The 27,828-nt window shown below is 43.7% G+C and overlaps 1 protein-coding gene across 10 annotated transcripts in view; it reads left to right on the forward strand.

Moving 5' to 3' along the window:
* mcf2lb (mcf.2 cell line derived transforming sequence-like b) overlaps positions 1–27,828 on the forward strand; it is a 74,613-nt gene that overhangs the window by 44,508 nt on the left and 2,277 nt on the right. For 5 of the 10 annotated variants that reach the window (XR_008810969.1, XM_056288848.1, XM_056288851.1 and 2 more), the window contains exons 8-32: positions 93–217; positions 1,914–2,028; positions 2,122–2,241; positions 2,503–2,694; positions 3,496–3,687; positions 4,365–4,524; positions 6,845–6,912; positions 7,165–7,250; positions 7,648–7,714; positions 7,816–7,931; positions 8,101–8,170; positions 8,273–8,365; positions 8,534–8,626; positions 9,147–9,272; positions 9,875–10,096; positions 10,219–10,311; positions 10,462–10,540; positions 12,114–12,183; positions 12,330–12,436; positions 12,906–12,998; positions 13,778–13,837; positions 14,728–14,802; positions 15,858–15,935; positions 21,867–21,976; positions 24,300–24,412. Coding sequence is in view for 9 of the 10 variants with exons in the window: in XM_056288848.1 (XP_056144823.1) it covers positions 93–217; positions 1,914–2,028; positions 2,122–2,241; positions 2,503–2,694; positions 3,496–3,687; positions 4,365–4,524; positions 6,845–6,912; positions 7,165–7,250; positions 7,648–7,714; positions 7,816–7,931; positions 8,101–8,170; positions 8,273–8,365; positions 8,534–8,626; positions 9,147–9,272; positions 9,875–10,096; positions 10,219–10,311; positions 10,462–10,540; positions 12,114–12,183; positions 12,330–12,436; positions 12,906–12,998; positions 13,778–13,837; positions 14,728–14,802; positions 15,858–15,935; positions 21,867–21,976; positions 24,300–24,412 (2,723 nt within the window). In the remaining variant the exon portion in view is untranslated. The remainder of the gene's footprint in view (positions 1–92; positions 218–1,913; positions 2,029–2,121; positions 2,242–2,502; positions 2,695–3,495; positions 3,688–4,364; positions 4,525–6,844; positions 6,913–7,164; positions 7,251–7,647; positions 7,715–7,815; positions 7,932–8,100; positions 8,171–8,272; positions 8,366–8,533; positions 8,627–9,146; positions 9,273–9,874; positions 10,097–10,218; positions 10,312–10,461; positions 10,541–12,113; positions 12,184–12,329; positions 12,437–12,905; positions 12,999–13,777; positions 13,838–14,727; positions 14,803–15,857; positions 15,936–21,866; positions 21,977–24,299; positions 24,413–27,828) is intronic. The other 5 variants (XM_056288850.1, XM_056288853.1, XM_056288852.1 and 2 more) reach the window with 5 other exon arrangements.

The following is a 27,828-nucleotide window of genomic DNA, read 5'->3' on the forward strand; positions in this document are numbered from 1 at the left end:
CCTTACATTACATTGCTATCTGTCTCTTTGTCCAATTCAAAGACTCACACACATTTGATCTCATTTCCCCATCCTTCTTGTTGTGTCTTCAGGAGGACCTTCTGGTGGCTCTTGGCCAGGGCCACAGGCTGTTGGAAAGCATCAATGAACCAGTTGTGCGAGATCCCGACCACAACATGAACCAGGACGAACTGGAGAACCTGGCCACGGTGCAGAGGTCAGAACCGCAGAACCTGGAGTAATGCATGGGAGTTAATCTTACTTTAGAGACATGCATCGATTAGACGAGCAGTACCTGATGGTATGAAGAAGGCTAACAAGGTGAAGAATTATTTAGAAGTGACTGTGTTTTTGCAATCGAGGACCCCAAGCCTTTGAAACAGGGTTGCATCAGTCAACCATAAATCCATTACTAAGTTTGTGTGTAAAGTCCTTTCCGAGTTCTTTGTAATAAATTAACTAGACGCATTGGTCAAGCATAAGGAATATCGTAGCTAGTAAATCCTTAGCAGTGTATAAATAGAAAAATAAATAAACACCTCAATAGTCCTCACGAGCCGACGGCGGGAATAGATGTTCATGTCAGGACAGGAGAGCTTTCCTGTCATGTGAAACCTGTTAGCGGTGAATAGGTTCTCTGTTTACTGATAGAAATTGCATCAAAAGCTCACCGTCTTTAATGTCTTTGTGTTGTTACTGTTGCCGTTGTTTTTGCATTTTATTGTGAATAATTTGTTTTGCGGAAAACGGTGGAGTGCTCCCTCCGGGTTGGGGATGAGTTGCTGCCTCAAGTGAAGGGGTTCAAGTATCTCGGAGTCTTGTTCACGAGTGAGGGTAGGATGGAGCGGGAGATTGACAGGTGGATTGGTGCAGCATCAGCAGTAATGCGGACGCTGTACTGGACCGTTGTGGTGAAGAGGGAGCTGAGCTGGAAGGCAAAGCTCTCAATTCACCAGACAATCCTCGTTCCAACCCTTACCTATGGTCATGAGCATTGGATACTGACCAAAAGGGTGAGATCGCAGGTACAGGTGGCTGAAATGAGTTTCCTCCATAGGGTGTCTGGGCTCAGCCTTAGAGATAGGGTGAGGAACTCGGACATCCGGAGGGAGCTCAGAGTAGAGCGGGACTTTTGATGTAAGGTGTTTTGTTAAGCATTAAGTAATAATGGAGCTCTAAGTAATAACTAGTAGGTATGACGACATCCTTATAGTCGATGTCGCTTTTCTTCTTCACTGTTTTATCATTGCTTATCTCCTTTCCTCCTATTTTAGTGGCTCAATTCAATTCTTGCTCTTGTTTTATATGTCTTGCTCATGACAACTGAATTATTTTCTTCCGTGGGTCCTGTTTCTTTCTTTTCGTTATTGTTTAATCGATATACCGTTGTTCTGCAGTAAACCACTTAAGCGGTGGTATTAAGTGCATCGCATGACCTCATGGTTGTACTATGACCGGCGCTGCAGCCATAAAACGTTGCCAGGAGGCGTGTGTGCTGTTGTTGATGGTATTTTACTGCATGCGGCTGTCTGCTCTCTGTCCGTCATGGCGGTTGTAATATGGGCTGGCGGGGCATTGGGCTTTGAGGTCAGAGTCGGTATTTTTGGCAGCACTGAAGGCACCTATTTCAACGTCCACATGCATTAAGCTCCGGGTAGCATGCACGGCACAGAGAGAGAAAAAAACAGGAATGTCCAAATATTTCAGTCAGCATCTCCATCACGTTATCTTCCTTTTTTATTTCTCCCCACTGCTGCTGGCTCCTCTCTGCTCAGTTCCTGTCTCAGCCCATTTATTTATTCCAATCTTTTTATTTAGTCGATTTTCCAGTGTTGCAGGAACATGTAGGAAGTTTCTGCTATCCATTTGTCTCTCTGCTGCCATCCTAACCTCTTTCTCTGAACCTCTGTCAGACTTCTGTCTCAGTTGGACGAGACAGAACGGGCATTTGATGAATTCTGGGTGAGACACCAAACCAAACTAGAACAATGTCTCCAGCTCCGCCACTTTGAGCACGACTACAGAGAGGTGAGTCAGAGACAGCAAGTCCTCCGTATAGTTTCAGCAAGGTCCATGTCAGTCTGTTTGATTCGATACCTGACTGTTGTGTTGATGCTCCAGGTCCGGTCTCAGCTGGACCAGGTCTCTGAGAAACTGGCCACCTTCACCGAGGTGGGAATCAGCCCAGCCCATGCCGACCACATCTTCCGTGAACTGACCAGCTATGAGGAGAAAGTCTGTGTGAGTGACACCACACTCTTCATGTAGCCAAACATATAATATAGATAAAAAGTTGTGACCAGAGTCAAAATTGATCTAGTACAGTAACCCCAGTACACCAGTTCAGATGCTGCTCTGTTAGTTGTCAATTATGCAATTGATGCTAATATTCATTCTCATGAGTTTCTTAAATTTATGACCATTATTGTTTTGTACTGTGTGGCATACAAAAAAAAAACTTATACCAATGAGTCTAACCTCTATGTCTGTACCCCTGTGCAGGAGGTGCTGGATAGGGCTTTGGCTCTGGCTGGCGAGGGCGACGAGTTGATCCAGAACTCTCACTATGCTGAGGATTCGATTCAGCCCAAATGCAGCGAGCTCAGAGCAGTCAGCGAGGATCTGAGCAGCACTCTGAGGGCCAAGAAAGACAACCTTCTTAAAGCCATGGAGCTTCACCATTATCTGGAGAGGGTGAGAGGAGGAGTGCACACACACACACACACACACACACACACACACACACACACACACACACACACACACACACACACACACACGCATGCACCATGTCACCCTATACTTGTGGGGACCCGTCTTTGACTACATTCATTCCCTAGCCCTTAACCCTAACCTTAACCATCGTAACTACATGCCTAAGAACCCTAACCTTAACCTAATCCTAATTCTTACCTTAACCCTTAAGCCAAGTCCTAACCCTAAAATAGATCCTTTTCCTCATGGGGACCCATAAAATGTCCCCACAAGGTCGGTGGTTTCAAGTTTTTCCCATTAGGATAGAAAACCGTACACACACACACACACACTGCAAAAAGGACAAGCTTATCAAGGTATTTTATTTCATTTTAAGACTCGTGATGATTATTTGAAGATATTGCTCATAGTTTCCTGCCCCGCTGACAGATATCATTACTTGTTTCAAGAAAGTGCACTTGTATATTGATTGTAAGACTTGTTATAAGGAATCTTCACTAGAAAATTAGAATAAATCTGAAAACAAGAAGCTTGATATAAGATAACCTTTCTTTCTTAGAGTAAATGTCTTGAAACAAGTCTTAAGATCATGAAACAAACACACTTTTTTGAAACAAGCATTAATAGCTGCCAGTGGCGTGAGAAAATTTTACCGAAAATATCTAAAATGAGCATAATGAGACATAAAACAAGACACACTCACAAGGCCCATTGTTCACTTCCTCTCGTTTTTATTTTTCCTTCTAATTTCTCTTTGCATCCTCCGTCCGTGTCTCTCAGGCAGCCAAGTGGTGTGATGATGGCATATACCTGCTGGCATCGCAGCCAGTGGACAAGTGTCAATCACACGAGGGGGCGGAGTCTGCTCTGAAGGAAGTGGAGCGCTACCTTGAATCGGCAGGTCAGAACCGGCTGACGGACCTCAACATCATCTGGAGGGAATATGAGGCCATCCTCAACCAGGAGTTCAGGGTAAGAACCGCCTTAGATCCAGGAGCCAGGTCTTCGAAAACCTCAAGAAGCTTAAGGCACAGGGTCAAGTTCAACTTTATCAGGGGGTAAATAATAACAAAAAACTGAGGAATACCTAATGCTATCATGAAAAGTATCTATATGGCCAAAAATAATTAGAATATCTGAATATCTACTTTGCAAGTTTAGAAAAAGTAAAAAATATAAATTCATGTTGAGAGAAAAGATATACACATCGCAGAAATGTGAACCGAGACATGAAAAGCAGTGTTCAATTTGCTGATGAAAATTACAGTAAAAAAGTTTATAGAAAACAGGAAAAATACTAGCGACCTTTGACAGAAACAAGATGATAACAACGTCAAAGTTCACCTTTGTAGACAGAAACTATGAGGAAATGTGTCGACGCACACATGTAATCATAGTTTCTGTTTACAAAGGTGAGTTTTGTCTTGTTTACATATGGCCATTGACATTTCGTTGTAGTTTATGTCAAGAAACACACAACATGGTCTGCTACGTTTCCTAGGTCAAGGGTGAATGTTTTTCGTCTTAGTTTCCATCGCGGAAATAAACTCTGATGAAAACGGTGTGACTCTTAGGCATGTAGTGCCATAGACAGAAATACTAATAACATGCTGACGTTTACACTCCCTGTTGCTTCGCCCTGTCTACAGGACCAAGTGGAGAAGGTGTTTCAGAAACAGGCATCCATGCAGGAGATGTTTGATAAGAGGAGGATCAGCCTGAAGAAGCTAGCAGCCAAACAGACCAGGCCGGTCCAGTCAGTCGCCCCGAGGCCTGAAGCCTTTATCAAGTCGCCCCTCACCTCGCCCGGTCAGTCTTCACCTCAGTCCCCATTCTCCATACACACTGTTCAATATTCAAAAACTCAAAAGCTTTAAAGCCCTGTGACTTTTCTCTTTTAATGAGTCATTATGTTATCCATATGTATGATGGCGGCAGGTTCCATAACACTACCAGCCATCTTCCCCATGGTTGTAGACACTCTCCAGTCTCCGTATACCGCTGTTGAAATGTTTTGACCGGGTAGGGCGAACACTGGTGCAGTAGCAAACATGTTCCTACTCAAACAAGAAAAAAGATTGAAACATGATGCGATGTGTCCATGACAACCAATATGACTGTGCAACAGTGTTCCTATATAGTGTGATGTAGTTTGTAGACTGTCTGGGTTAGCTTTGGTCCCAAGATCAATTTTTACAAGGGTGGGAACTGTTCACTGCTGAGCTGACGGCACACCATCCACAACGGGTGCTACACCTGGTTTGTAGTCCCAGAAAATCAGTGTCAACGGGTCTATTTCTCTCTGCCTCCTACATCCACTATATCACAACACTGTCCTACTGCAAGACTGACTGTCTGTCCAACGGTATCACCACTTTGTCATCACGTTTCAGATGGATAGAATAAAGGCTTATTAATGGAGCAAAATCACGGATTGCATCTTTAATAACACTACAAACAGAGCCGGTGGAGTTTGTTTTCAGTACAGCAAAGTGATATAGCTCAATTCCAACAAAAACATTACAGCAATGCTATCCTCACATTAGATACACATTTAAAGTAATACACAGCTCTTATATACTGCCAATGTACATGTTATATTTAATAGCACTGATACTTTGCATGGACAAGACACACATGGCATGCAAAATGCAGCTAGTGCATGATACAATATTGGGATTTCCCCCACCCCCCTTTTTCTCCCCAATTGTACTTGGCCAATTACCCTATTTTCCGAGCCGTCCCGGTCACTGCTGCACTCCCTCTGCTGATCCGGGGAGGGCTGCAGACTACCACATGCCTCCTTTGATACATGTGGAGTCACCAGCCGCTTCTTTTCACCTGACAGTGAGGAGTTTCACCAGGGGGATGTAGCGCGTGGGAGGATCACGCTATTTCCCCCCAGTTCCCCCCCCCCAAACAGGCACCCTGACCGACCAGAGGAGACGCTAGTGCAGCACCCAGGACACATACCCACATCTGGCTTCCCACCTGCAGATATGGCCATTTGTTGTTGTAGGGACGCCCGACCAAGCCGGAGGTAACACGGGGATTCGAACTGGCAATCCCCGTGTTGGTAGGCAACAGAATAGACCGCCACGCCACCCGACAGAGAGGATTTTCTCTGCCCTTATGTAAATCAAATAGGGAACCAATACTCTCGCTATACATATGTTGTATGAATAACGCTCCATGTGTGTCTGACACCACTGAAATTGTGGCATTCAGTGGCATTCGCTCACTGTATGTAGCATGTTTATTGGCATTATCTTATGCAGGTGAAGGTGTTATGAAGGTTGTGGCCAACCAGGAAGTAAGTGTTGTAGTTTTCACATTCATGGATTGTCAGCTTCCAATGTCACTCGTGGACACTGAATCACACAGTTTTGGTGGCATTTCAGATACACACAGAAGACTGCTCATGATTATGGCTGCTAATGGAGCGTCATCTCTACAACAGAGGTGGAAAACCCGGCTTCAGAAAGTAGAAGTACTAACCATTTATTTGCGCCACCCATGGACTAAACCAGCTGATTTCACTAATTAGTTCTCCTACCTGGCTGAAGTGTCGTGCTAATTAAAATCAGCTGGTTTAGTCCATGGGTGGAGCAAATACATGGTTAGTACTTCTACTTTCTGAAGCAGTTTTCCACTTCTGCTCTACAGCATGTGTGTGCATGTATGTGTGTGTGTGTGTGTATATATATATAGAGAGAGAGAGAGAGAGAGAGAGAGAGAGAGAGAGAGAGAGAGAGAGAGAGAGAGAGAGAGAGAGAGAGAGAGAGAGAGAGAGAGAGAGAGAGAGAGAGAGAGAGAGAGAGAGAGAGAGAGAGAGAGGGGTGAGATAATATTGAAAATCATGATCATTTCCCTTTAAGATGCATTGGTTGCATGGCCTTTACAAAGTTCCCTCACACAATACGTAGTCATTTAGTTTCTTCAGACACATCGTGGTGTTCATGGTACTTACAGATTTCAGTCTATGTGGCCATCATCTGAATGCACACAGATATTTCGCTGGCTGATGGAATAATTATGCTTTGCAATAATGACCTCACATACTGTCAGTGTGCATTATATTTAGTATGGCTTTATTATCATGGCTCATTTTCCTCTTCTCCTATTTCAGCCCACAGAGCCCAGCAGGGGAAAAACTCCTCGGATGTGGACTCTGAAAATGATGTCAGCTGCAAGAAAGTAAGTGGAGTCTTGTAATCATCCTGTCTCATTTCTAAACTCTACCTTCAGAATCAAAACCAGCTCATGTGAAACACAAAAAACACAACACAAGTTTATAAAGGGATTATATCTGGGTATGAGACGGATGAGGGAGGTAAAATAAATTAAGATAATATTGCATCTCATCACAGCGTGCATGTGTCTCTCGGCTGTTAGCTAACATTGCTTTATTCTGAAGTCAGTCACGGTGGTCTGATGTGTGTTTAAAAGGGAGACGGCCATTTGCAGAATGGAGGAAACAGCAGCAGACCTGTCTCTCTGTCCGAGGAGGAGGAGAACCTGGCTGTACTCAGGAGGTGAAGAAATGGCCACGCTTTGAGTCACAACTTCCTTTGTATTTCAGCAACAAACAAAAAAAACTGTTGATGTGAAAACTCATATCCACCACTGAGCATTTTGTGTAGTCGCATTCAGGTCACATCTGTCTGTCTGTCTGTTTCTGTTTTTATCTCTGTCTGTCTGACTAACTATCTGTATCTATGTCGGTCTTACTGACTGTATTTCTGTGTTGGTCTATCTTTCTGTCTCTGTAGGTCTATCTATGTAGTGGTCTGTCTGACTGACCGACTGACTGTCTGTCTTTCTGACTGACAGTTTATCTGTCTGTCCTACTGACTGCCTCTCGGTCTATTTGTCTATCTATTGTTCTGTCTTTCTGACTGACTGTCTCTCCCTCCCTCTGTCCCTCTGCAGACATGTTATGAATGAGCTGCTGGAAACGGAGCGAGCGTATGTGGAGGAGCTGCTCTGTGTACTGCAGGTATTCATCTGATCCACATGTCCTCGATCCAAACTCATTCTTCTCTTGTGTTTTTGACAAACACTACACCTGTTGTGTTCACGTTTGTGTGTTTATTACAGGGTTACGCCTCCGAGATGGACAACCCAGCCATGGTTCACCTCATCCCACTTCCCTTACAAAACAAGAAGGAGGTCCTGTTTGGCAACATGCCAGAGATCTATCACTTCCACAAGAGGTGAAGGACCCCCCCCCCCCGCCCCGGGTGTCATCTTAAGCTACGACTTTCATTGCATCTAATACAAAACGTCACCATCCCTCCACTCTCTCTCATATCTCTCACAGTCTTTTAACTGTGCCCTTTCTTAATTTTTTCCTTCATGATATGATGTATTTGTGTCATTCAGGACCTTTCTGAGGGAACTGGAGCAGTACACAGACTGCCCTGAGTTGGTTGGAAGGTGTTTTCTAGAGAGGGTGAGTATATGCCGACGGTTTGAGAGGTCAGGGCCACATCTGTGAATGAAACCATGAACGTTTTTATTTCCGTGTGTAATTTAAACACGTTGCCTTCCACAGATGACCGATCTACAGATCTATGAGAAATACTGCCACAACAAACCGCGCTCAGAAAGTCTCTGGAGGCAATGCTCTGACTGTGCCTTCTTCCAGGTGACCCAAGCCTTTAACCCACACTTGTACATCGTATGTGCTGTGTGACAGGCATCAGCAATGCTACACTGAAATATAATCCAATTGAAACGGCAGTAAACATAATGCTTGTTTATACTGTGTGTGTGTTCGATGTTAAAACCTTCTACTTTAATTGGTTTGTGCCAGGAGTGTCAGAAAAAGCTGGAACATAAACTGGGCTTGGATTCTTATCTGCTGAAGCCTGTTCAAAGAATTACAAAGTACCAGCTGCTGCTAAAGGTAAGCTACAGGCTGTGTCCGAACACTGCTACATACTACATACTGGTAAAATATACTGCATACTAACCGTACTATATACTGGTACTTAACTGTCTATTAATATGCACTTAGTATGCATCGTAAATCTATTACACTATACTCAGTCAACCAGCGGAAGAGACAGCAAGTGGATACAGGAAACCTGTATCTCCATGATAGCCTCACAAGATCACAGTATTCTTCCGGATTAGTGTCCTATCGATTAAAGTTGATTCATATTAGATTTTCAGCAAAAATTGTATACATCCTGACATTCTAGTATACTATATTTTTCATGCTACGAAGATTTTAATGTTGTATACTCGAGGTGTGTATTATATAGTGTGTAGTACAGGCATAGTATGCATATTTGGTAACAGCCACAGTCTCTTAACCGCATACGGAGTGACTTCTAGAATTGGTGCTCATTTGCAAGATAAAAACTCTTTAGTTATCGTAGCGAGATGTGTACTTATGTGTGTTTGTGTGTATTTAATGACAGGAACTTCTGAAGTACAGTAAGGGCTGTGATGGGACTGATGACCTGCAGGAGGCGCTGTCCTCCATATTGGGCATCCTCAAGGCCGTCAACGACTCAATGCACCTCATTGCCATCACAGGATACGAGGTCAGACATGCAACAGACAAGATATAGACAGCATCCGGGTAGCGTAGCAGTCAATTCCGTCGCCTACCAACACGGGAGATTGCCGGTTCGAATCCCTGTGTTACCTCCTGCTTGGTCGGGTGTCCCTGCAGACACAATCGGCCGTGTCTGCGGGTGGGAAGCCGGATGTGGGTATGTGTCCTGGTTGCTGCGCTAGCGCCTCCTCTGGTCGGTCGGGGCGCCTGTTCGGGGGGGGGGCTGGGGGGAATAGCGTGATCCTCCCATGCGCTACGTCCCCCTGATGAAACTCCTCACTGTCAGGTGAAAAGAAGCGGCTGGCGACTCCACATGTATCGGAGGAGACGTGGTAGTCTGCAGCCCTCCCTGGATCGGCAGAGGGGGTGGAGCAGCGACCGGGACGGCTTGTAAAATAGGGTAATTGGCCAAGTACAATTCGGGAGAAAAAAAGGGGGGGGGATAGACGAGAGATGAACATACAAGTAGGAGGAAAGATATAAACTGAATTTGTGTAAAAAAATTAGAGTCAGATCTTGTTTTTTTAATTAGCCATGATAGAAAGCATCAGAAATAGCGTATGCTGATTCTTGAGTCTTTTTTCTTAGGGTAACCTGAGTGAGCTGGGCAGGTTGCTGATGCAGGGGTCATTCAGCGTGTGGACAGAACATAAGAAAGGTCACGCCAAGGTCAAGGACCTGGCCCGCTTCAAACCCATGCAGAGGCATCTGTTCCTGCACGAGAAGGCCTTGCTGTTCTGCAAGAGGAGGGAGGAGAACGGAGAGGGCTACGAGAAGGCCCCATCTTACAGCTTCAAACAGTCTCTAAGCGTCAGTCTCAATGCAGACATTATATCACCAATATAAAACATCTCTTAGTGCCAAAGCTGTGAACCGGCATTGAAAAAAATATGCAGTAAAGTTTCATTTTCCTTTTTATCTGAATTTAACAGATGAGCGCTGTCGGTATAACCGAGAATGCGAAAGGCGATAATAAGAAGTTTGAAATTTGGTGCAACTCTCGAGAGGAGGTGTACATTGTTCAGGTATGTGACATGGGTGTAGGATGAAAATATCTCACACACTCACACTATACAGTACAGTTGTGCCCTCTGGCACTGGCAAATGAACGGAGTATACACCTGTGCTTTTGACTCATTGTCTTAATGTACCATCATGTGTTTGGGACGTTTCAGGCGCCAACGACTGAAGTGAAAACCACTTGGGTCAATGAGATAAGGAAGGTTCTGACAACCCAGTTGGAGGCATACAGAGGTAATGCATGAAGATAGTCCCATAAAGTAATAATGACTAGAGCTGCAAATTGGGATTATTTTTATCATTGATTTATCTATCGATTGTTTCTTTCGTTTAATTGTTTAGTCTGTAAAATAGCAAGAATAATGGCAAATGTCCATCAAAAGTACCCAGAGCCCAAAGTAAAGTTTAGTCAGAACTATTTACTTTGTCTAACCAGTAGCCAAAAAACCCTTAAATGTTTATTTTATAATGCTATTAATCAGAGAAAGGCCAGCAAATCTTAACATTTGAGAAGCTGTTACCTGCAATTGTTTGGTATTTTTACTTTATCTACTACTACTAGTTCATATATTGAATAAAATGATCAATCAACCACCGAGGTTATTATGTATCAGTTTTCTGCCGATTGATCAGTGGATTAATTGTTTCAGTAACACATAATACACACCATTTGTTTTTCTAGGGCAGCCTTTTATCCACCGGCCATGTGTAGACCAGAATCTGAAATAATAAAACTTAAGTCAGTAATGATTCATTTCAGCAACCATTTAAGTTATGTTCCTGAAGATCTTACAAAAAAACATGGTTGATCCTGAGTTTTACTTATTTTTCATCAACATTAAAATGGGCAACCACAAGTGTTCATAATTTGGATATTCATGGATTTATTGTCTTAAATACACCAGAGGCAGAAAGTATGGAAAAGGCCCATTTGTTAGCTACTATCTAGTAACATACGGTGGTCACAAGATAGCGGATGGTTCACTGAGCCAAACCCCATCATATTTTCCATTTGAAAAAACAAAGATGCCTCGAAGAGGATCAGTGATTGACACCTGGAAAAAACCCACCTGAAGTTTGCCTCAGAGGCAGTGTAGAACCTGGATAAGCCCTGAATTTAGACAACAAGTGGCTAACACTGATGTCTCTGCAAGCGTGGGTGATTGCTGGTTGCAGAGGTAATAATGGATTATTACATTTATATAGCGCTTTATCTAGACACCCAGAGCACTTTACAGTGAAGGGGGAAAACTCACCTCAACCACCACCAATGTGTAGCACCCACCTGGGAGGAGGAACCATTGAGCCAATTACACGGTTTTTCCAGGGGTCTTCCATTCAAGTACTAGCCAAGCCCACACCTACTTAGCTTCCGTCATTCGGCAGAGCCAGGATACATGTTGGTATGGTTGCCAACATACAATAGATGTTGGGGGAAGGAATTAAAAATCATCAAGCTTTGCTTCTGACTGTCAGACAATCTTTAGGGCCAAAAAAAAAATCCCATGGGTGTTTAAGAACAAATTTGTACATACGAACAATTGATGACTGACAACCATTGCTCATATGAGTAAATTACTGCTCATAAAATTCTTACGGGTGCTGCCAAGACAACATTTGACTCAATGAACAAAATCAGTGGGTGACTTAACCTTGTGTGAAATACAGATCTTATTTGAGCAGATTTAGTTTTTTTTTTCAGATGGGAAAATATAGTGGGGATTTTGGTGTGTGGGCCATCCGTTTGTTATCTTCCAGCCAAGTTTGTCCTGCAAACAGACGATGTGACGGACTCTGTGTGTTTCAGAAGCCAGCCAGCAGAGGGCGACAGAACAGGTGTTCCAGTTCCCTCCTATGTCAGGATCTGTCAGCCTCAGGTCTCACAGCTTCCCTTTCTCATTTACACTGAACCTAAACTGAAGCGTTTAATGTCTGTGTTGAGACATGTAGTTTTTCATTCTGGTTTTCCATCCATACATTTAACATAGACTCACATCTTAATTTTCCTCTCATGGCTCCAAAGTCCATTCAAGAGTGGCCAGAGGAGCTTGAAAAGGGGAGAGGAGAAGAAGGCTGAGCCCTGCAGCCCTGATGCCAACTCCTCTTCCTCTCCAAAGCCCACAGGAAAAGGTGAGTGTAGGAAGTGTAGTATTACGTTGAAATACTCAGCAGGTGCTGGCAGCATCAATGAAAATGGTCCTATCGAGGAGCAATTACAAAACCCTAATACACTGAATTGCTGCTGTTCTAAAAATGCCAGTGGGAAAAGGTGTCAATTGTGGCATTTTTTTAACATGAAAAAATTATGGATAATTATTACTTTAATCACATTTCTTAGCTGAAGACCTCAGCATTCATTGGTAGTTAAACTTATTAACGTGTTGCATTTTCATAGACTTTGATTGCCCTGTCTGAAGACTCATCTGTTTATCTATTCTCTTTTCCATCCATCTCATCTATCAAACCTTGCTCTTTAAATCTTTGTTGCTTTACTCTCAAATTCCTCTTCAATCTTTCTTCTCCTCCCTGTCATTGCTTCTTTTCCTTCTTCTCCCTCTCTTCCTTCCCTCCATCTCCCGTCTCTCTTCCTCATGGCCAGACGAGACGGTGACCAGCCCCACCTCAGACAGAGCTGCTGTGGCTAAAAAACGCTTTACTTTGCAGGGCCTCAGTAGCCTGAAAACCCAGAAAGGTAATCTGTAGGCCCTCCCTGGTTTCGTGTTCAGCGCATTCTTTCATTTTGCACACTTGTTAAAAACATTTGGCTCAGTTTTATAGGTCAGTATCTAAAGCTACATAGGGGGATTTTCTCGAGTTTCAGGAGCTGGGGGTAGTTTAGGCAGTAGTTGGAGCTGCACGCTGTTCATTGTGTGGCTTCAAGATAAATAGGAGAATCTGATGTAATGTGTGCTAATGTACCTTCTACCTGTCCAGAAGAAAGTGAGCCAGCTCCAAATCACTTTTGATCTCCAACTCATCTTTTATTGTACCGCAAGGATCAAATGCAGATCCAAGAAAAATTCTGGTTTTGGCATGCTGCCAGTCATGCTCTTTTTACTTCCGTATTCTCTTCAGATCTTCTACATGGTAGGTGAAGCAGCAGCGCTGTAGTTTGCTTTAGTTTTCTCCAAGGCTGTTAAATTCTGATCGAGTGTTTGTCTCCATTACGGGACACTTTTGCACCATTGAACTGGTTGTACACTGGTAATTCAATAGGAAGATCCAAGCGGTCTTACATTAAACAATTTGTTCCACTGAGGCATAAGGAAACTAGCTCTGATACTAGTAGCAATTAAATTACCATGAATTCAAATTCAAATTACCATGAAAAAGTCCCCCTATGCAGCTTAAATGTGGTTGAAGAATGTTATTTACAGTGTTTAGGCCATAGAGTCATTTACCCCATGAGTTTAAAGCAATAGGTATTTAAATATGGTCAGCAGGTCAAACACTGCATGTTTCCCTCCACAGAGCCCTCATGTACTGATGATAAAAGCTTAACATTACCCGTGACCTTCCTACCTTCAGCAGGTACCACAACAATCCAGACTTTAGGTTCATTCAAAGCAGTACAATGTAATGCTGTTGATGCATTATTTTAAGGGGGGGTATTAAGGAAAACAAGATTTGTCATGTGTTGGGGTGAATTTTCTGTCTGTGGGGAGTATCATATTCATACTAATATCAACATCTTTTTTTAATGTGTTGATATAGGCCAATCAGAATTGGCCCTGGGAGTGATGTCACAGTGGGGGCAGTCGACCCAAATTTTGCATTAAGCTGCCCATGCCAAGAGTAAGGTAGCCTCTGATTGGACAACCACACATTCTGCCAAGGAGAGGGGGTGGGGCTAGAAATACTGCCAGCCAATCAAAGAATCAGAGTAGTGGCTAATGAATAATACGGTTATGTTAACCCCCCCCCCCAAAAACCCAGCCTGTTACATTGGAGATGGGTGTATAGAACTGGAAACCGACTTCGGAATAAATAAATGGATGTAGTTCATAGACATACAGTAGTTATGCCAATTTGTTGGAAAATTCACCCCCCCCCCCAAAAAAGAAATAAACTGTCGTTTATTACCCCTCTGCCCAGCTACATAGTAAAATTCGGAATTCATTCATTCAGAAAGCATTACAACATTTTGCTGTTTGAATGAATACCATAGGTGGTCGTAAATTAGTAGGCTGTTGGTTTTAGTTCATCATTCCTCTACTTTCTCTGATCTCTCTGTGTTTTAAACATTTGTCAAATGTCAACGTAGCTTGTCCTCATTTGACTCCTGTGTCATTTTCTTGCTACAGTAATTTCCACTGTAAGGGTTAATGTTTTGATGATGTTAGGAGAAGTGGTCTCTCTCCTGTCTCCTAAACCATCTCTTCTTCTTTTGTTCTCCTGTTTTTTTTCTTGTTTGGTGATAGGCTCTCCCACAAGCCCCGATCACAAGACCAAACGCCACGAGATAAAGAGCGATCCAACACCATTTGGCTTTAAAGGTAGGCGGTCTTTTTCAACATCAACTGCGGCGTTTTTACTGAGGGAGGATGATCGTAGTTGTGGCGGGTGTTCAGGTCAACGTCAGTTAATTCTCGTGTTCATCAAGTTAATGAACAGCAAATGGATTCAGGGTGCCTGCAGGTCCTTAAAAAGTCTTGATTTGTCTTAAATTTAATTATACAAATAAAATGCCTTAAGTATCAAAATGCCTTAAATCTGATTTCGGAAGGTCTTAAATAGTTAAGCCACATGATATCAATTAAAAAATAGTTGAGTCGAAATTGGATGTGACTGAATCACTGGCTGGGTGGCGCGGTGGTTAGCGCGGTTGCCTCACAGCAAGAAGGTCCTGGGTTTGAGCCCCGGGGTAGTCAAACCTTGGGGGTCATCCTCTGTGTGGAGTTTGCATGTTCTCCCGTGTCTTTGTGGGTTTCCTCTGGGTGCTCCGGTTTCCTCCCACAGTACAAAGACATGTAGGTCAGGTGAATCGGCTGTACTAAATTGTCCCTAGGTGTGAATGTGTGTATGTCGGCCCTGTGATGGTCTGGCGGCCTGTCCAGGGTGTCTCCCAGCCTGCCGCCCAATGACTGCTGGGATAGGCTCCAGCATCCCCGCAACCCTGAGAGCAGGATAAGCGGTTTGGATAATGGATGGATGGATGAATCACTGGCTGTTTTTAGGGAGAGGGGTGGTGGGTTCTCCTCACAGACGTGTAAATATTGAAGAGACGTATTATATTTGATAGTAAAATTACAATTGTTATTGTCCCTCTATAAGTGAATAAACAGTTAAATAAATAAGAGGGGTAATTTTTCCTGTTAACTTAGATTTGAGGGTTTGGTTTTTTTTCAAAGGATATTGCTTTGCGTATATCTCCGCTGCAAATCTGACGTTGGATTTCATTTGAAAAGGCACGAAAAGGGTCATTAAATGAATTAAATGTGAGGTCAGGATACCTGCAAACACCCTGGACTGATGCCTTGGTACAGGTGGTGTTTGTTGACTGTGGCTGGTGTGGTGTGATGCGGTGTTTCCATTACTTCCCCTTCCTCAGACACAGGTTCTCCTCCACCTCACCTGGGCACAGTCAGGTGGTTCAGCACCTCTAGTCTCTTACAGGCCAAGAGAAGAGGTACACTGGCTCCCGTTGGTTCACACCGTCTTTAGTTTTGGGCCCCACTGGTTTTAGTAAAATCCTTCTAGACCTTCTCTGTCTTTGTCTCCTGGTCTGCCCTCCTCACTGAAGTCCACTTCAAATAAAAAAAATTTTTAAAAATCACAGGGTGCGTTTCAAAACCTGACCAGCACACTGCCGGTTTATACCGGATGGACATGTTTGGTTCCTATTCCATTCAAAGGAAAAATCCAGTTTTGGGGTCTAATTTTCATCATTCCTATCGATTGTTATAGAATTTTACTGTACCATACTTCACTTATTATATAGTCAAGTCAATTTTTATTTGTACAGCCCAGTATTTCAAATTTGCTTCAGTGGGCTTTACCGCAATACAACATCCTGTCCTTGACCCTCGCATCTGATAAGCAACAACTCCCTAAAAAAAAAAACCTTTAGCAAGGAGAAAAAATCGGAAGAAACCTCAGGGAGAGCAACAGAGGCGGTCTTTCTCTCCCAAGACGGATGGAATGGATGTTGTGTTTATAGAATAAAATACAGTTTACAGAATACAACATTGAAAAAGGATAACAGAATCATAATAGAATTATGAGATATATGAAGAATATGAGGAGGATGCCAAGCCTCAGATGCCACCAGAACAGCCTAAGGTCCAATTTATATTCCAAATGTTGGCTAGCAGACAGATGTCTCTCATGAGAGACACTTTTTGTGTCTCCCAGGGCTGTCGTGTACACGACACATTTTCTTATGTCTGCTAGCCGACATTTGGAGCATAAATTGGGCTTAAGACCTGAGCCACGCGACCAGCATAAGCATGTAGGACAGACTACACGTGCACACAGGGGAGACTCGCATCACACCATTTATAAATACTGGGGAAGAGAAAGGAGAAGACATCATTCAGAGGGAGAAGAGAACAGTCACAATAATCAAACCATACTCTGTAATCTCGTTAGCAGGAGAGAGCTTGGTGAATTCATTGAGACAGAAACCGACCCACCATGCAGTACAGGTCATGAACTAATCGATTTAAAGGCACTTAATTGTAGGTTAAAGCAAAAAGATGAGTCTTAAGTTTGGATTTAAAGGGCTCAACAGACTCTGATTGTCTGACGGCAGCAGACAGGTTATTCCATAAGAACAGGGCCCGATAGGAAAAGGCCCTGCCACCAGCTGACTTCTTTTTAACTTTGGGTACAACAGGAGCCCTGTATTTTAAGAGCAGAGAGCTCAAGAGATCAGACAGGTATCTTCGGGCAAGCCCATTTAGGATTTTATAAGTCAGCAGAAGCACGTTGAAGTCTGATCCAACATGCATAGGGAGCCAATGAGGGGAGGCAAGAATTGGTGTACTGTGGTGAAATTGTAGTCGCCCAGCTCTGGTAGTAAGAGGTGCAACTGAATCAGGAGACTAGGGAGGGCCACATTTAAGTCACTAATGACATTTTCAACAGTCTGTCTCTACAGTGAAAGGAGCCAAGACTTGAAGCAGCTGCCGGCCAAATGCAGCTATAGTGGACGGACCAATATGGCAAATGGCAATTACGTCTGTGCCGACATTAACAGGACAGGCCAATGACCCTTCAAATTTAATGAGAAAATGATCTGACACAGCAGATGTGATTGGCAAGACAGATCAGAAACAGCTATCCTTTTAGATAAAACCAAATCAAGGATGTTACCACTGCAATGAGTTGAATCTTGAGCAAACTGAGCAAACGAACCCAAAAGTATCAGCTAGTGCCAGAAGGCTTTACTTAGAAGATCAGTAAGTAGCCTTGTTCAGATGAATATTGAAATGACCAAGAATTAGACTCATCAGAATGAGAAACAAGACCTGAGACAAATTCTCCAAATTCTTCAAGAAATGGTGAGTAACAGCCAGGAGGTTGATAGAGTGTCACAATCTGGAGTGAGTAGAGTCTGTTTGTGGCTGAGGGAGGTGGACTTAGAATAAGAGCCTCAAATGATTTGAATTTAGTTTCAAGTTTAAATGTTAAATTGAAAATAGACTTGTATATTAAGGCAACACCCCCACCTTGTTTTTGTTTTTTTAACCCCCCCCTTTTTTTTTTTCCTCCCCGATTGTATTCGACCAATTACCCTACTCTTCCAAGCCGTCCCGGTCGCTGCTCCACCCCCTCTGCCGATCTGGGGGGGGGGGCTGCAGACTACCACATGCCTCCTCCAATACATGTGGAGTCGCCAGCCGCTTCTTTTCACCTGACAGTGAGGAGTTTCGCCAGGGGGATGTAATGCGTGGGAGGATCACGCTATTCCCCCCAGTTCCCCCTCCCCCCTGAGCAGGCGCCCCAACCGACCAGAGGAGGCGCTAGTGCAGCAACCAGTACATATACCCACATCTGGCTTCCCACCCGCAGACACAGCTAATAGTGTCTGTAGGGACGCCCGACCAGGCCGGAAGTAACGCGGGGATTCGAATCGGTGATCACCGTATTGGTAGGCAATGTCAGTCAGGTAATCTATGCTATATCTACTATACCTATTATAAGATTTTCCACGTGAGACTCACCAATGTAGCTTTGACAAATTTTGCATGGATGCAGAGTAAGTTAAGTAGGGTAGCTCGTCTCTTGAGAGTTGTAGTTCTGGTATTTAATCAAATAATTTAACTTTTAATTTCAGCTAGTTAATTCAAAATTTCCACCACGTTTTCACTTGTAAATAAGAGCTTTACATAAACTGGACTTGTTAAAGCGAAAAGCCTCTGCAATGAAGCTGGTACGTAAAATACTATGACAATTGGTAGGAATAGTGGAAAATACAACGAAAACGAGGCCCAGGTTGAAAAAAAATTGAATTTTCCGTTAATTTTGGCACATGAACCATAAAGTATCAGATGTGTCAGCAGCATGGCAAACAGTGGAGTCCGGTAACATACACTCACCAGCCACTTTATTAGGCACACCCGTCCAACTGCTCGTTAACGCAAATTTCTAATCAGCCAATCACATGGCAGCAACTCAATGCATTTAGGCATGTAGACATGGTCAAGACGATCTGCTGCAGTTCAAACCGAGCATCAGAATGGGGAAGAAAGGTGATTTAAGTGACTTTGAACGTGGCATGGTTGTTGGTGCCAGATGGGCTCGTCTGAGTATTTCAGAAACTGCTGATCTACTGGGATTTTCACGACAACCATCTCTAGGGTTTACAGAGAATGGTCCGAAAAAGAGAAAATATCCAGTGAGCGGAAGTTCTGTGGGCGAAAATGCCTTGTTGATGCCAGAGGTCAGAGGAGAATGGCCAGACTGGTTCGAGCTGATAGAAAGGCAACAGTAACTTAAATAACCACTCATTACAACCGAGGTATGCAGAAGAGCATCTCTGAACGCACAACACGTCGAACCTTGAGGCAGATGGGCTACAGCAGCAGAAGACCACACCGGGTGCCACTCCTGTCAGCTAAGAACAGGAAACTGAGGCTACAATTCGCACAGGCTCACCAAAATTGGACAATAGAAGATTGGAAAAACGTTGCCTGGTCTGATGAGTCTCGATTTCTGCTGCGACATTCGGATGGTAGGGTCAGAATTTGGCGTCAACAACATGAAAGCATGGATCCATCCTGCCTTGTATCAACTGTTCAGGCTGGTGGTGGTGGTGTAATGGTGTGGGGGATATTTTCTTGGCACACTTTGGGCCCCTTAGTACCAATTGAGCATCGTGTCAACGCCACAGCCTACCTGAGTATTGTTGCTGACCATGTCCATCCCTTTATGACCACAGTGTTCCCATCTTCTGATGGCTACTTCCAGCAGGATGACGCGCCATGTCATAAAGCTCGAATCATCTCAGACTGGTTTCTTGAAAATGACAATGAGTTCACTGTACTCAAATGGCCTCCACAGTCACCAGATCTCAAGCCAATAGGGCACCTTTGGGATGTGGTGGACCGGGAGATTCGCATCATGGATGTGCAGCCGACAAATCTGCAGCAACTGCGTGATGCTATCATGTCAATATGGACCAAACTCTCTGAGGAATGTTTCCAGTACCTTGTTGAATCTATGCCATGAAGGATTAAGGCAGTTCTGAAGGCAAAAGGGGGTCCAACCCGGTACTAGCAAGGTGTACCTAATAAAGTGGCCAGTGAGTGTACATATCTTTAACATGACTTGGCATGACTGAATCCAAACTGAAAATGTATTATTGTGGGGTAACTACCTTCAACAAGGAGTGTTACCAAAGCTTCTGCAACACTTTCTGTCATTGTCATCCCTGTCAGCAGGGATTCACTGTAATAGCTGCTGCCTGCACTCATTTACATAAGTTTCCCTTCCCTACCTGCTACACAGTACACAGGATGCCGGTGTTACAGCAAAATCTGTGACCACTGAAAAATTGCTACCGTGCGATTGTCCTGAATGCATGGGAAACACCACAACACAGTTGTCACTAGATGGCGTTTCTGAAGGACAACCACCTTCCCAGGTCATTAACCTAACCTTAACCACAGCAAACCCATATCTAACCTTAAATGGTGAATGGACTGCATTTATGTAGCGCTTTTCTTGTCTACTGACCCATTCAAAGCGCTTTACAATATATGCCTCGCATTCACCCCCACACACTAGCACACTGATGGACGTAGGCTGCTATGCTCAGTGCCAACCTGCTCATCAGGGGCAGTTAGAGGTTCAGTGTCTTGCTCAAGGACGCTTGAGCACACTCTCTGGAGGAACGCTCTCTGGGATCAAACCAGGAACCTTCCAATTACTAGATGACCTGCTCGACCTCCTGAGCCATGCCGCCCTCACAATCGCACCAGACCCCTAACTGTAATCCTAACCCCCTTAACTTGTTTTTATTGTAACTTGCTTTACGCTGAATTTCCCCCCATGGGGCAATAAACGACTGAACTAAACTGAACTGAAATAAATCTAACCCACTCCAAAGCTTAACCACAGCTAACACAGATCTAAACTTAACCACACCAAAATCCATACCTAAATCTAACCACACCTAACCTATTCTTAAACTTAGCCAAACCTAACCCATACCTAAACTTAACCAAAAGATGGAAAGACTCCACCACCAAAACTTAATCAGAAGGTGGGAGGACTCCACCACCAAGCACTCTTGGAGTGTTCTCCACTTTTTTTCACAGCTTAATATTGGTCACAATATTCAAGGGTCACACAGTTTGGTTTAACACCAGCAAGGCCAAAAGGAGCGTACCCATTATCTACAATTGCAGACACATCCACCAACATGGAGGAAATGCTGCCCTCTTTATTTTATTAGCCTTAATTATTTTATTAGTCTCGTCAACAAGCACGACAAGTTGAAGCTGCTGAGCTGGATGCCTGCCGTCCTCGGTTCGGGTCACAGCTCATTGGTAGTGGTTCCGGTGACTGGTAGTGCTGATGTAAACCAAACTGTCTGGGTGGGGTTTCACTGGATGTATTGTTTCACTCCTGTTGGCACCGTCTGTCTTTCGGTCTCTCACCTTTTCACACTTACCTCAGTCCGTGCATGCTTTGCATTGCAAATAGGACAAATTTACCAAGTTATTTGATTCTGTTTTAAGTCTCATAAACATTTCAAGATATTGCTGGTAAAATGTTCTTGTTCCACTGGCAGATATCATTGCTTGTTTCAAGAAAGTGTACCTCTTTCATGATTATAACTTGTGAGACATTTTCATTTCAGATTTTAAATAATCTTTCTTTTCTACAATAAATGTTTTGAAACGAGACTTGTGATCGTGAAACAAGTGCACTTTGTTGAAATGACCATTATCATCTGCCAGTGGGGTAAGAACAGTGTACTAGCACTGTGTTGAAATAAGCATATGAGACTTAAAATGAGATAAAATACCTTGATAAGCTTGACTTCATTGCAGTGTGACCCACAGCTGAAGGCCGATGTCTTAAAATACATCTGTCTTTCTCTTGCTAGGCTGGACCAAGGCCACCTTGTCTCTGGACGCCTCGGAGGAGAACGATGGTTACTCCAGTGCTGAGGACCCTCTCAACTCTGATCCAGAGGATGAGGGCAGAAAGAAGCTCGTGAGTCTCTCTCTCTCTCTTTGCAGACGGTGGAGGGAGCCCTTGCTGATACCAGAATAAAGTGCATTACAATAGTCAAGCTGAGAATAGATAAAAGCATGTACAACTTTTTTGCAGATCGGCAAATGATAAAAATAGCCTGATTTTGGAGATTAGCTTGAGCCAGAGAAAACATGACTGGACAACATGTTTGATTTGATTGTCAAAAATGATGGCGAAATCAAGAGACAACTAGCAGACATTGGAGCACTTTGTGCGCAGAGAAAAAAAAAACAAATGCTACAGAAATAATGACTCTAATTCTTATTTTCTTCTCTCTCTCTCTCTCTCTCTCTCTCACATACAGTATATGCAAATCACTGTGTTCTTGGACTTGAAAAACATGCATATATATATATATATATATATATATACGGCTATGGCAAAAGAAAATTGTCAATTAAAATCACCATGAAACAGATATATGAATCAATATGTTAACTGTTAAAAGGGAAAGGAAGAGGTGGACATCCACTCCAAATGTGATTTATACACCACTGATAAAACGGTGATTTGTCCTCCTCTCTCTTGCCGTCAGGTTTAGGAGAGTTACTATATAAATGTATTCTGTTACAGTTACAAATTACCTGTTGAAAAATGTATTCAGTAACTTTAAGTATCACAAGATTAAAGTAATATAATCTGGTTACTTTCAGTTATTTTGTGGATTACCTCCATGCCAAATATGAAAAAAAAATACAAAAGAAAAGCTAGCAATAACTTGACTTCTTACTTGCATTTTGTAAGTCAACAAAACAATGTAACCTTGGGAAGGACAACGGAGACACCAAGCTTTTAATCATCAAGACATGGAGCAAAAAGGCAAACACTGTTGCTTTATTTTAATACATCGATTAAAGGCAACCGCACACACCCTCTCTTGTAGGCTGTGAGTTAATAGTATCCACAGTGTTTTTTCATCAACAAATCAGGTGTCCACCCATGGAGCTGTCAAAAAGAAAATCATGAAAGAAATCCAGGCAGTAGGCCTATGGATTCCAAATTAATGTATAGGCTATGTCTATATGTCTCCCACACTGTCTCACACAAACACTCTGTTTGTCCCACATCTTGGGTTGTTGGCATCTGGTCACCCTACATGCAGGCCAGAGTAAAAGAAGGTGCCAGAGAGACAAATTTGGGAAGCCCATCAGTAGGGTTATCTCCTTTAGCTCAGAAAAATAAGGGACGCTTAACCCTATCTTATCCATGTCTGCTCCCACAACTGCCTACCCAGACCCCATGACCCCCACTTCAGTAGAAAAGGCTGCTTTTTTTGTTTTTGTTTTAAATAAATAACCATTTCCCAGACTCTGTGGATGCACACACAGTGTGGTGTTAGTTCAGAATGTGCCAGGCTCTAAAGGTTCATGTAAACAGAAATATAAAGTAGGCTAGACGACTGCCTACAATAAGCAGACCTAGTCAGAGTAATATGTCTCTAGAAAATAGACATGTAGCCTGGCCAATGTTTCAGTCAAGTGCTTTATTGGCAAACGCAAAATAAATTCAGTGAACATAATTTGCAGTTGTAAAACGTACTCTTTTTTATTTCTTAACCAAATTATATTATTTGATTCAGTAATAAATGTACAATTTTAGGACTTCGGCCATGTGCCCCTGGTACCCCGGGGAAACCACTCTGGTAAATCACCACAATTTTCAGGTGACCGGAGACGAGACTGCCCAGATAATACGGAACAAATCACACTCCATATCGGTTAAGCAAGGAAGGCATCATTTCCTTCTAAAATACAGAACGAATCTGTGTTTTAAGGGATGGGTGGCAATATAAAAAACATTTATTTTATATTATTTTTAAAATGTAATCCTAAAAAATATTCCCCATTTTTAGAAATTGTATCGTAATCTGATTCTGTCTTTTCTGTATGCTGATTACATAACACTCCTTGCTGTAATCCGTTACTCCCCAAGCCTGCTTACCGTGTAAATCAGAAGTTTTCACCTGTACCTATTGTGTCTTATCTATACACTTAAATTGATTTCTGATGATGTTTCATAAAATACAGTACATTTATATTCAGTATGAAACATAGATTATATAACTTTAATTAACAATATTCACACAATTACAGCTGCACTCCAGGGTACAGTTCTTGTCGATTTTGTTTTGTACTTCATTTTCATTCATTTCTTGCTGTCTGTTTGGTCAAAGGCAAATTTCCAATGCAATGGACAAATGAGTTGGTGGAATTTAAGCCAATCTAATCTACTGAACGTTTCGCCCTTACATGTGCCGTCTGCCCGCCTGGACTGTGAACAGTGTGCTGGGAAATACACGGTGGTGTCCGACTATGAGAGGGGCGGTGCCCAAGAGCTGTCGGTCAAGAGTGGAGACACGGTGCAGCTGGGCAAGGAAGGAGATGATGGACAATGGTGAGGCTAGAGCCTTAAACTCAGATCTACTTTGGTCTGTACTGGTTTACACGACTCCACACTGGTCTACGTTAGTCTTTCTTGTCCTACACTTGTCTGTACTGGTCTACACTGGTCCACATGGGGCCATAAAGGTCTATACTGGTCCATAATGGTCTAGTCTCTACTGGTCTATATTGCTCTACATTGATCTGTACTGCTCACACTTGTCTGAACTGATTTACATGGATCTGTACCGGTCTGCACTGGTGCTGTAGCCGTTTAGCTGCATCCAAATGTGACATGTCCATTTCTAACCAGTTCTATTTTTCTTCTTTGTGCGATCAAAAAACCGGTAGCGTCAAAGACAATTCATGAGAACAGAATGGAAAATTACTGTCTGGACCGGGCGGAAAAGGTTCTGCCAACTGTAGGCCCAACATTTCTGCCTTTAGAGTTTAGTTTGCAAAATGCATCATGCCATTTGTGCAAAATAAAATTCTTTACTTTATCACACCAGGTTTATGCTCTTTTAACAGTAACTTCAGAACCAGATTTATTGGCCATGTATTGGCCATGGGCAGCACGGTGGCGCAGTGGTTAGCACAGACGCCTCACAGTAAGAATGTCCTGGGTTTGAGCCCCATGGTAGTCCAACCTTGAGGGTCGTCCTCTGTGTGCAGTATGCATGTTCTCCCCGTGTCTGCGTGGGTTTCCTCCGGGTGCTCCGGTTTCCTCCCACAGTCCAAAGTCATGTAGGTCAGGGGAATCGGCCGTACTAAAATTGTCCCTAGGTGTGAATGTGTGAGTGTGTCAGCCCTGTGATGGTCTGGTGGCCTGTCCAGGGTGTCTCCCCACCTGACACCCAATGACTGCTGGGATAGGCTCCAGCATCCCCGCGACCCTGAGTAAGGATAAGTGGTTTGGATAATGAATGAATGAAAGAATGGCCATGTAAGTTTGCACACACATGGAATTTACTCCGGGTTCATGGCTCTTACAGTGTACTTAACATAGAATAACAACACAACAAGCTTCATATATATACACAAGGATTGACTATATACAGTCGAAATAAGAGGCAATAAAGTGCAATGGTGTAGAGATCAGAGATGCTGAAATAGATGTTAGCAGGTTAATTACCTACATGCCTGAGGTAGATGGACATGACAGAGCGTATCAGTATATGTACAGTGTATAGTATATACAAAATGGTTGGATTTATTTGCCAGTGTTAACTATTAATTTGAATGACAGCCCGTGAAAAGAAACTTTTTTTATATCTGGTTGTTTTGGTGTACAGTGCTCTGTAGCGCCTGCCAGAGGGGAGGAGTTGGAACAGGTTGTGACCAGAGTGTGATGGGTCTGCAGTGATGTTGCCTGCTCATTGCCTGACTATAGATGTATAAGTCCTGACTGGAGGGCAGGTTGGCACCAATGATTTTCTCTGCAGACTTAACTGTCCGTTGTAGTCTGTCCCTGTCCTGTTTGGTGGCCGATCCAAACCAGACAGTGAAGGATGTGCAGAGGAAAGACGGGATTTTTGCAGCGTTGAACTGAATCAGCAGTTCCTGAGGCAGGTTGAACTTCCTGAGCTGTCAGAGAAATACATCCTCTGCTGGGCCTTTTTGATGATTGTGTCTGTGTTGGATGCCCACCTTAGGTCCTGGGAGATTGTGGAACCTAGAAATCTGTAGGTTTTCACTGCAGACACTGTGTTGTTGAGTATGGTGAGGGGAGCAGTGTTGGGAAGCTCCTCCTCAAGTCCACTATCATGTCCACACTTCTGAGCATGTTAAGCTCCAGGTTGTAATGGCTGCACCAGAGGACCAGCTGTTCAACCTCCCGTCTATATGCAGACTCGTCACCATCCCAGATGGGGGCTGGTACAGTGAGCTGGGTGAGTTGAAGTGGAGGATATCTGGGATGATGTGTTGAACGCTGAGCTGAAGTTCACAGACAGGACCCTTGCGTGTGTCGCTGGGGAGTCGAGGTTTTGGAGGATGTAGTGCAATCCCATGTTGACTGGATCCTCCACTGACCTGTTTGCTCAGTAGGGAAACTGACAGGGGGTCGAGCAGTGGGGGTCTGTGATTTCCTTCAGGTGGGCCAACACCAGTCTCTCGAAGGGTTTCATGACCACAGATGTTAGGGCAATGGGCCCGTAGCCATTTAATCCTGTGATATGGGCTTTCTTGGGGACCAGGATGATAGTGGAGCTCTTGAAGTAGGAGGGGACTTAATAGAGCTCCAGTGATCTGCTGAAGATCAGTGTGAAAATGGGGGCCAGCTGGTCAGCACAGACTTTCAGACAGGAGGGTGATACCCCATCCGGGCCTGGTGCCTTACTGGTCTTCAGTCTCTGAAAGAGCTGGCACACATCCTCAACACAGATCCTGGGTGTGGGTGGTGGTGGGGGGGGGGGGGGCTGGCAGGGGGCGCAGTTGGTTGTGTGTTGTGGCCAGCGAGGGTGAGGGGTGTGAAAGTACGCTTATCAAATCTGTGATAAAATCCGTTTAGGTCGTGAGCCAGTTGATGGTTCCCTGCAGTGTGTGGGGGGGGGGGTGGCCCCCTGTAGTTGGTAATGTCTTTCAGACCTCTCCAGACTGATGCTGGGTCGTTGGCAGAAAACCTGTTTTTCAACTTTTCAGAGTAGCACCTTTTTGCCACTGTGAGTGTATTTCTGGCTTTGTTGTACCGGATCCTATCTCCACTCCTGTAGGCTTCCTCTTTGACCTGACGAAGCTGCCTGAGTTTTGCTGTGAGCCAGGGCTTATTGTTGTTGAAGGTACAGAAAGTTTTGGTGGGCACACATCTGTCCTCAGTAAAGCTGATGTAACATGTCACAGTGTCAGTAAGTTCGTCCAGGTCTTAAAGGCCTGGAGCTCCAGTTTTGACTCATTGGTCCATTTCCTCACAGTTTTAACCACAGGCTTTGCAGATTTTAGTTTCTGCCTATAGGTTGGGATAAGATGAATCAGACAGTGATCAGAGAGGCCCAGGGCTGCACGGGGGACAGAGCGATAGGCGTCCTTTAATATTATGTAGCAATAGTCCAGAGTGTTTTTGTCCCTGGTGGGACATTTAACATGCTGTCTGTATTTTGGCAGTTCCTGACTGAGGTTTGAGCTGTTAAAATCCCCAAGGATAATGAGAAGGGAGTCTGGATATTTGCGCTCCATGTTTGTAATTTGATCAGCCATGTGTTACAAGCGCCTCTTTAACATGGGCCTGGGGTGGGATATAGACACCGACCAGAATAAAAGATGAAAATTCCTGCAGTGAACTTCAACACTGTGACATCCGTACACCAACCTTTGTTTATGTAGAAGCATATGCCGCCACCCCGTTTTTTCCCCCGATAGCGCCGTTTCGCGGTCCGCCCGGAGGAGTTGGAACTCGGCAGATGGCGTGTACTGTCTGTTATATGTTCACTA

The sequence above is a fragment of the Lampris incognitus genome, chromosome 11, assembly GCF_029633865.1.
Source record: "Lampris incognitus isolate fLamInc1 chromosome 11, fLamInc1.hap2, whole genome shotgun sequence".
Lineage (NCBI taxonomy): Eukaryota > Metazoa > Chordata > Actinopteri > Lampriformes > Lampridae > Lampris > Lampris incognitus.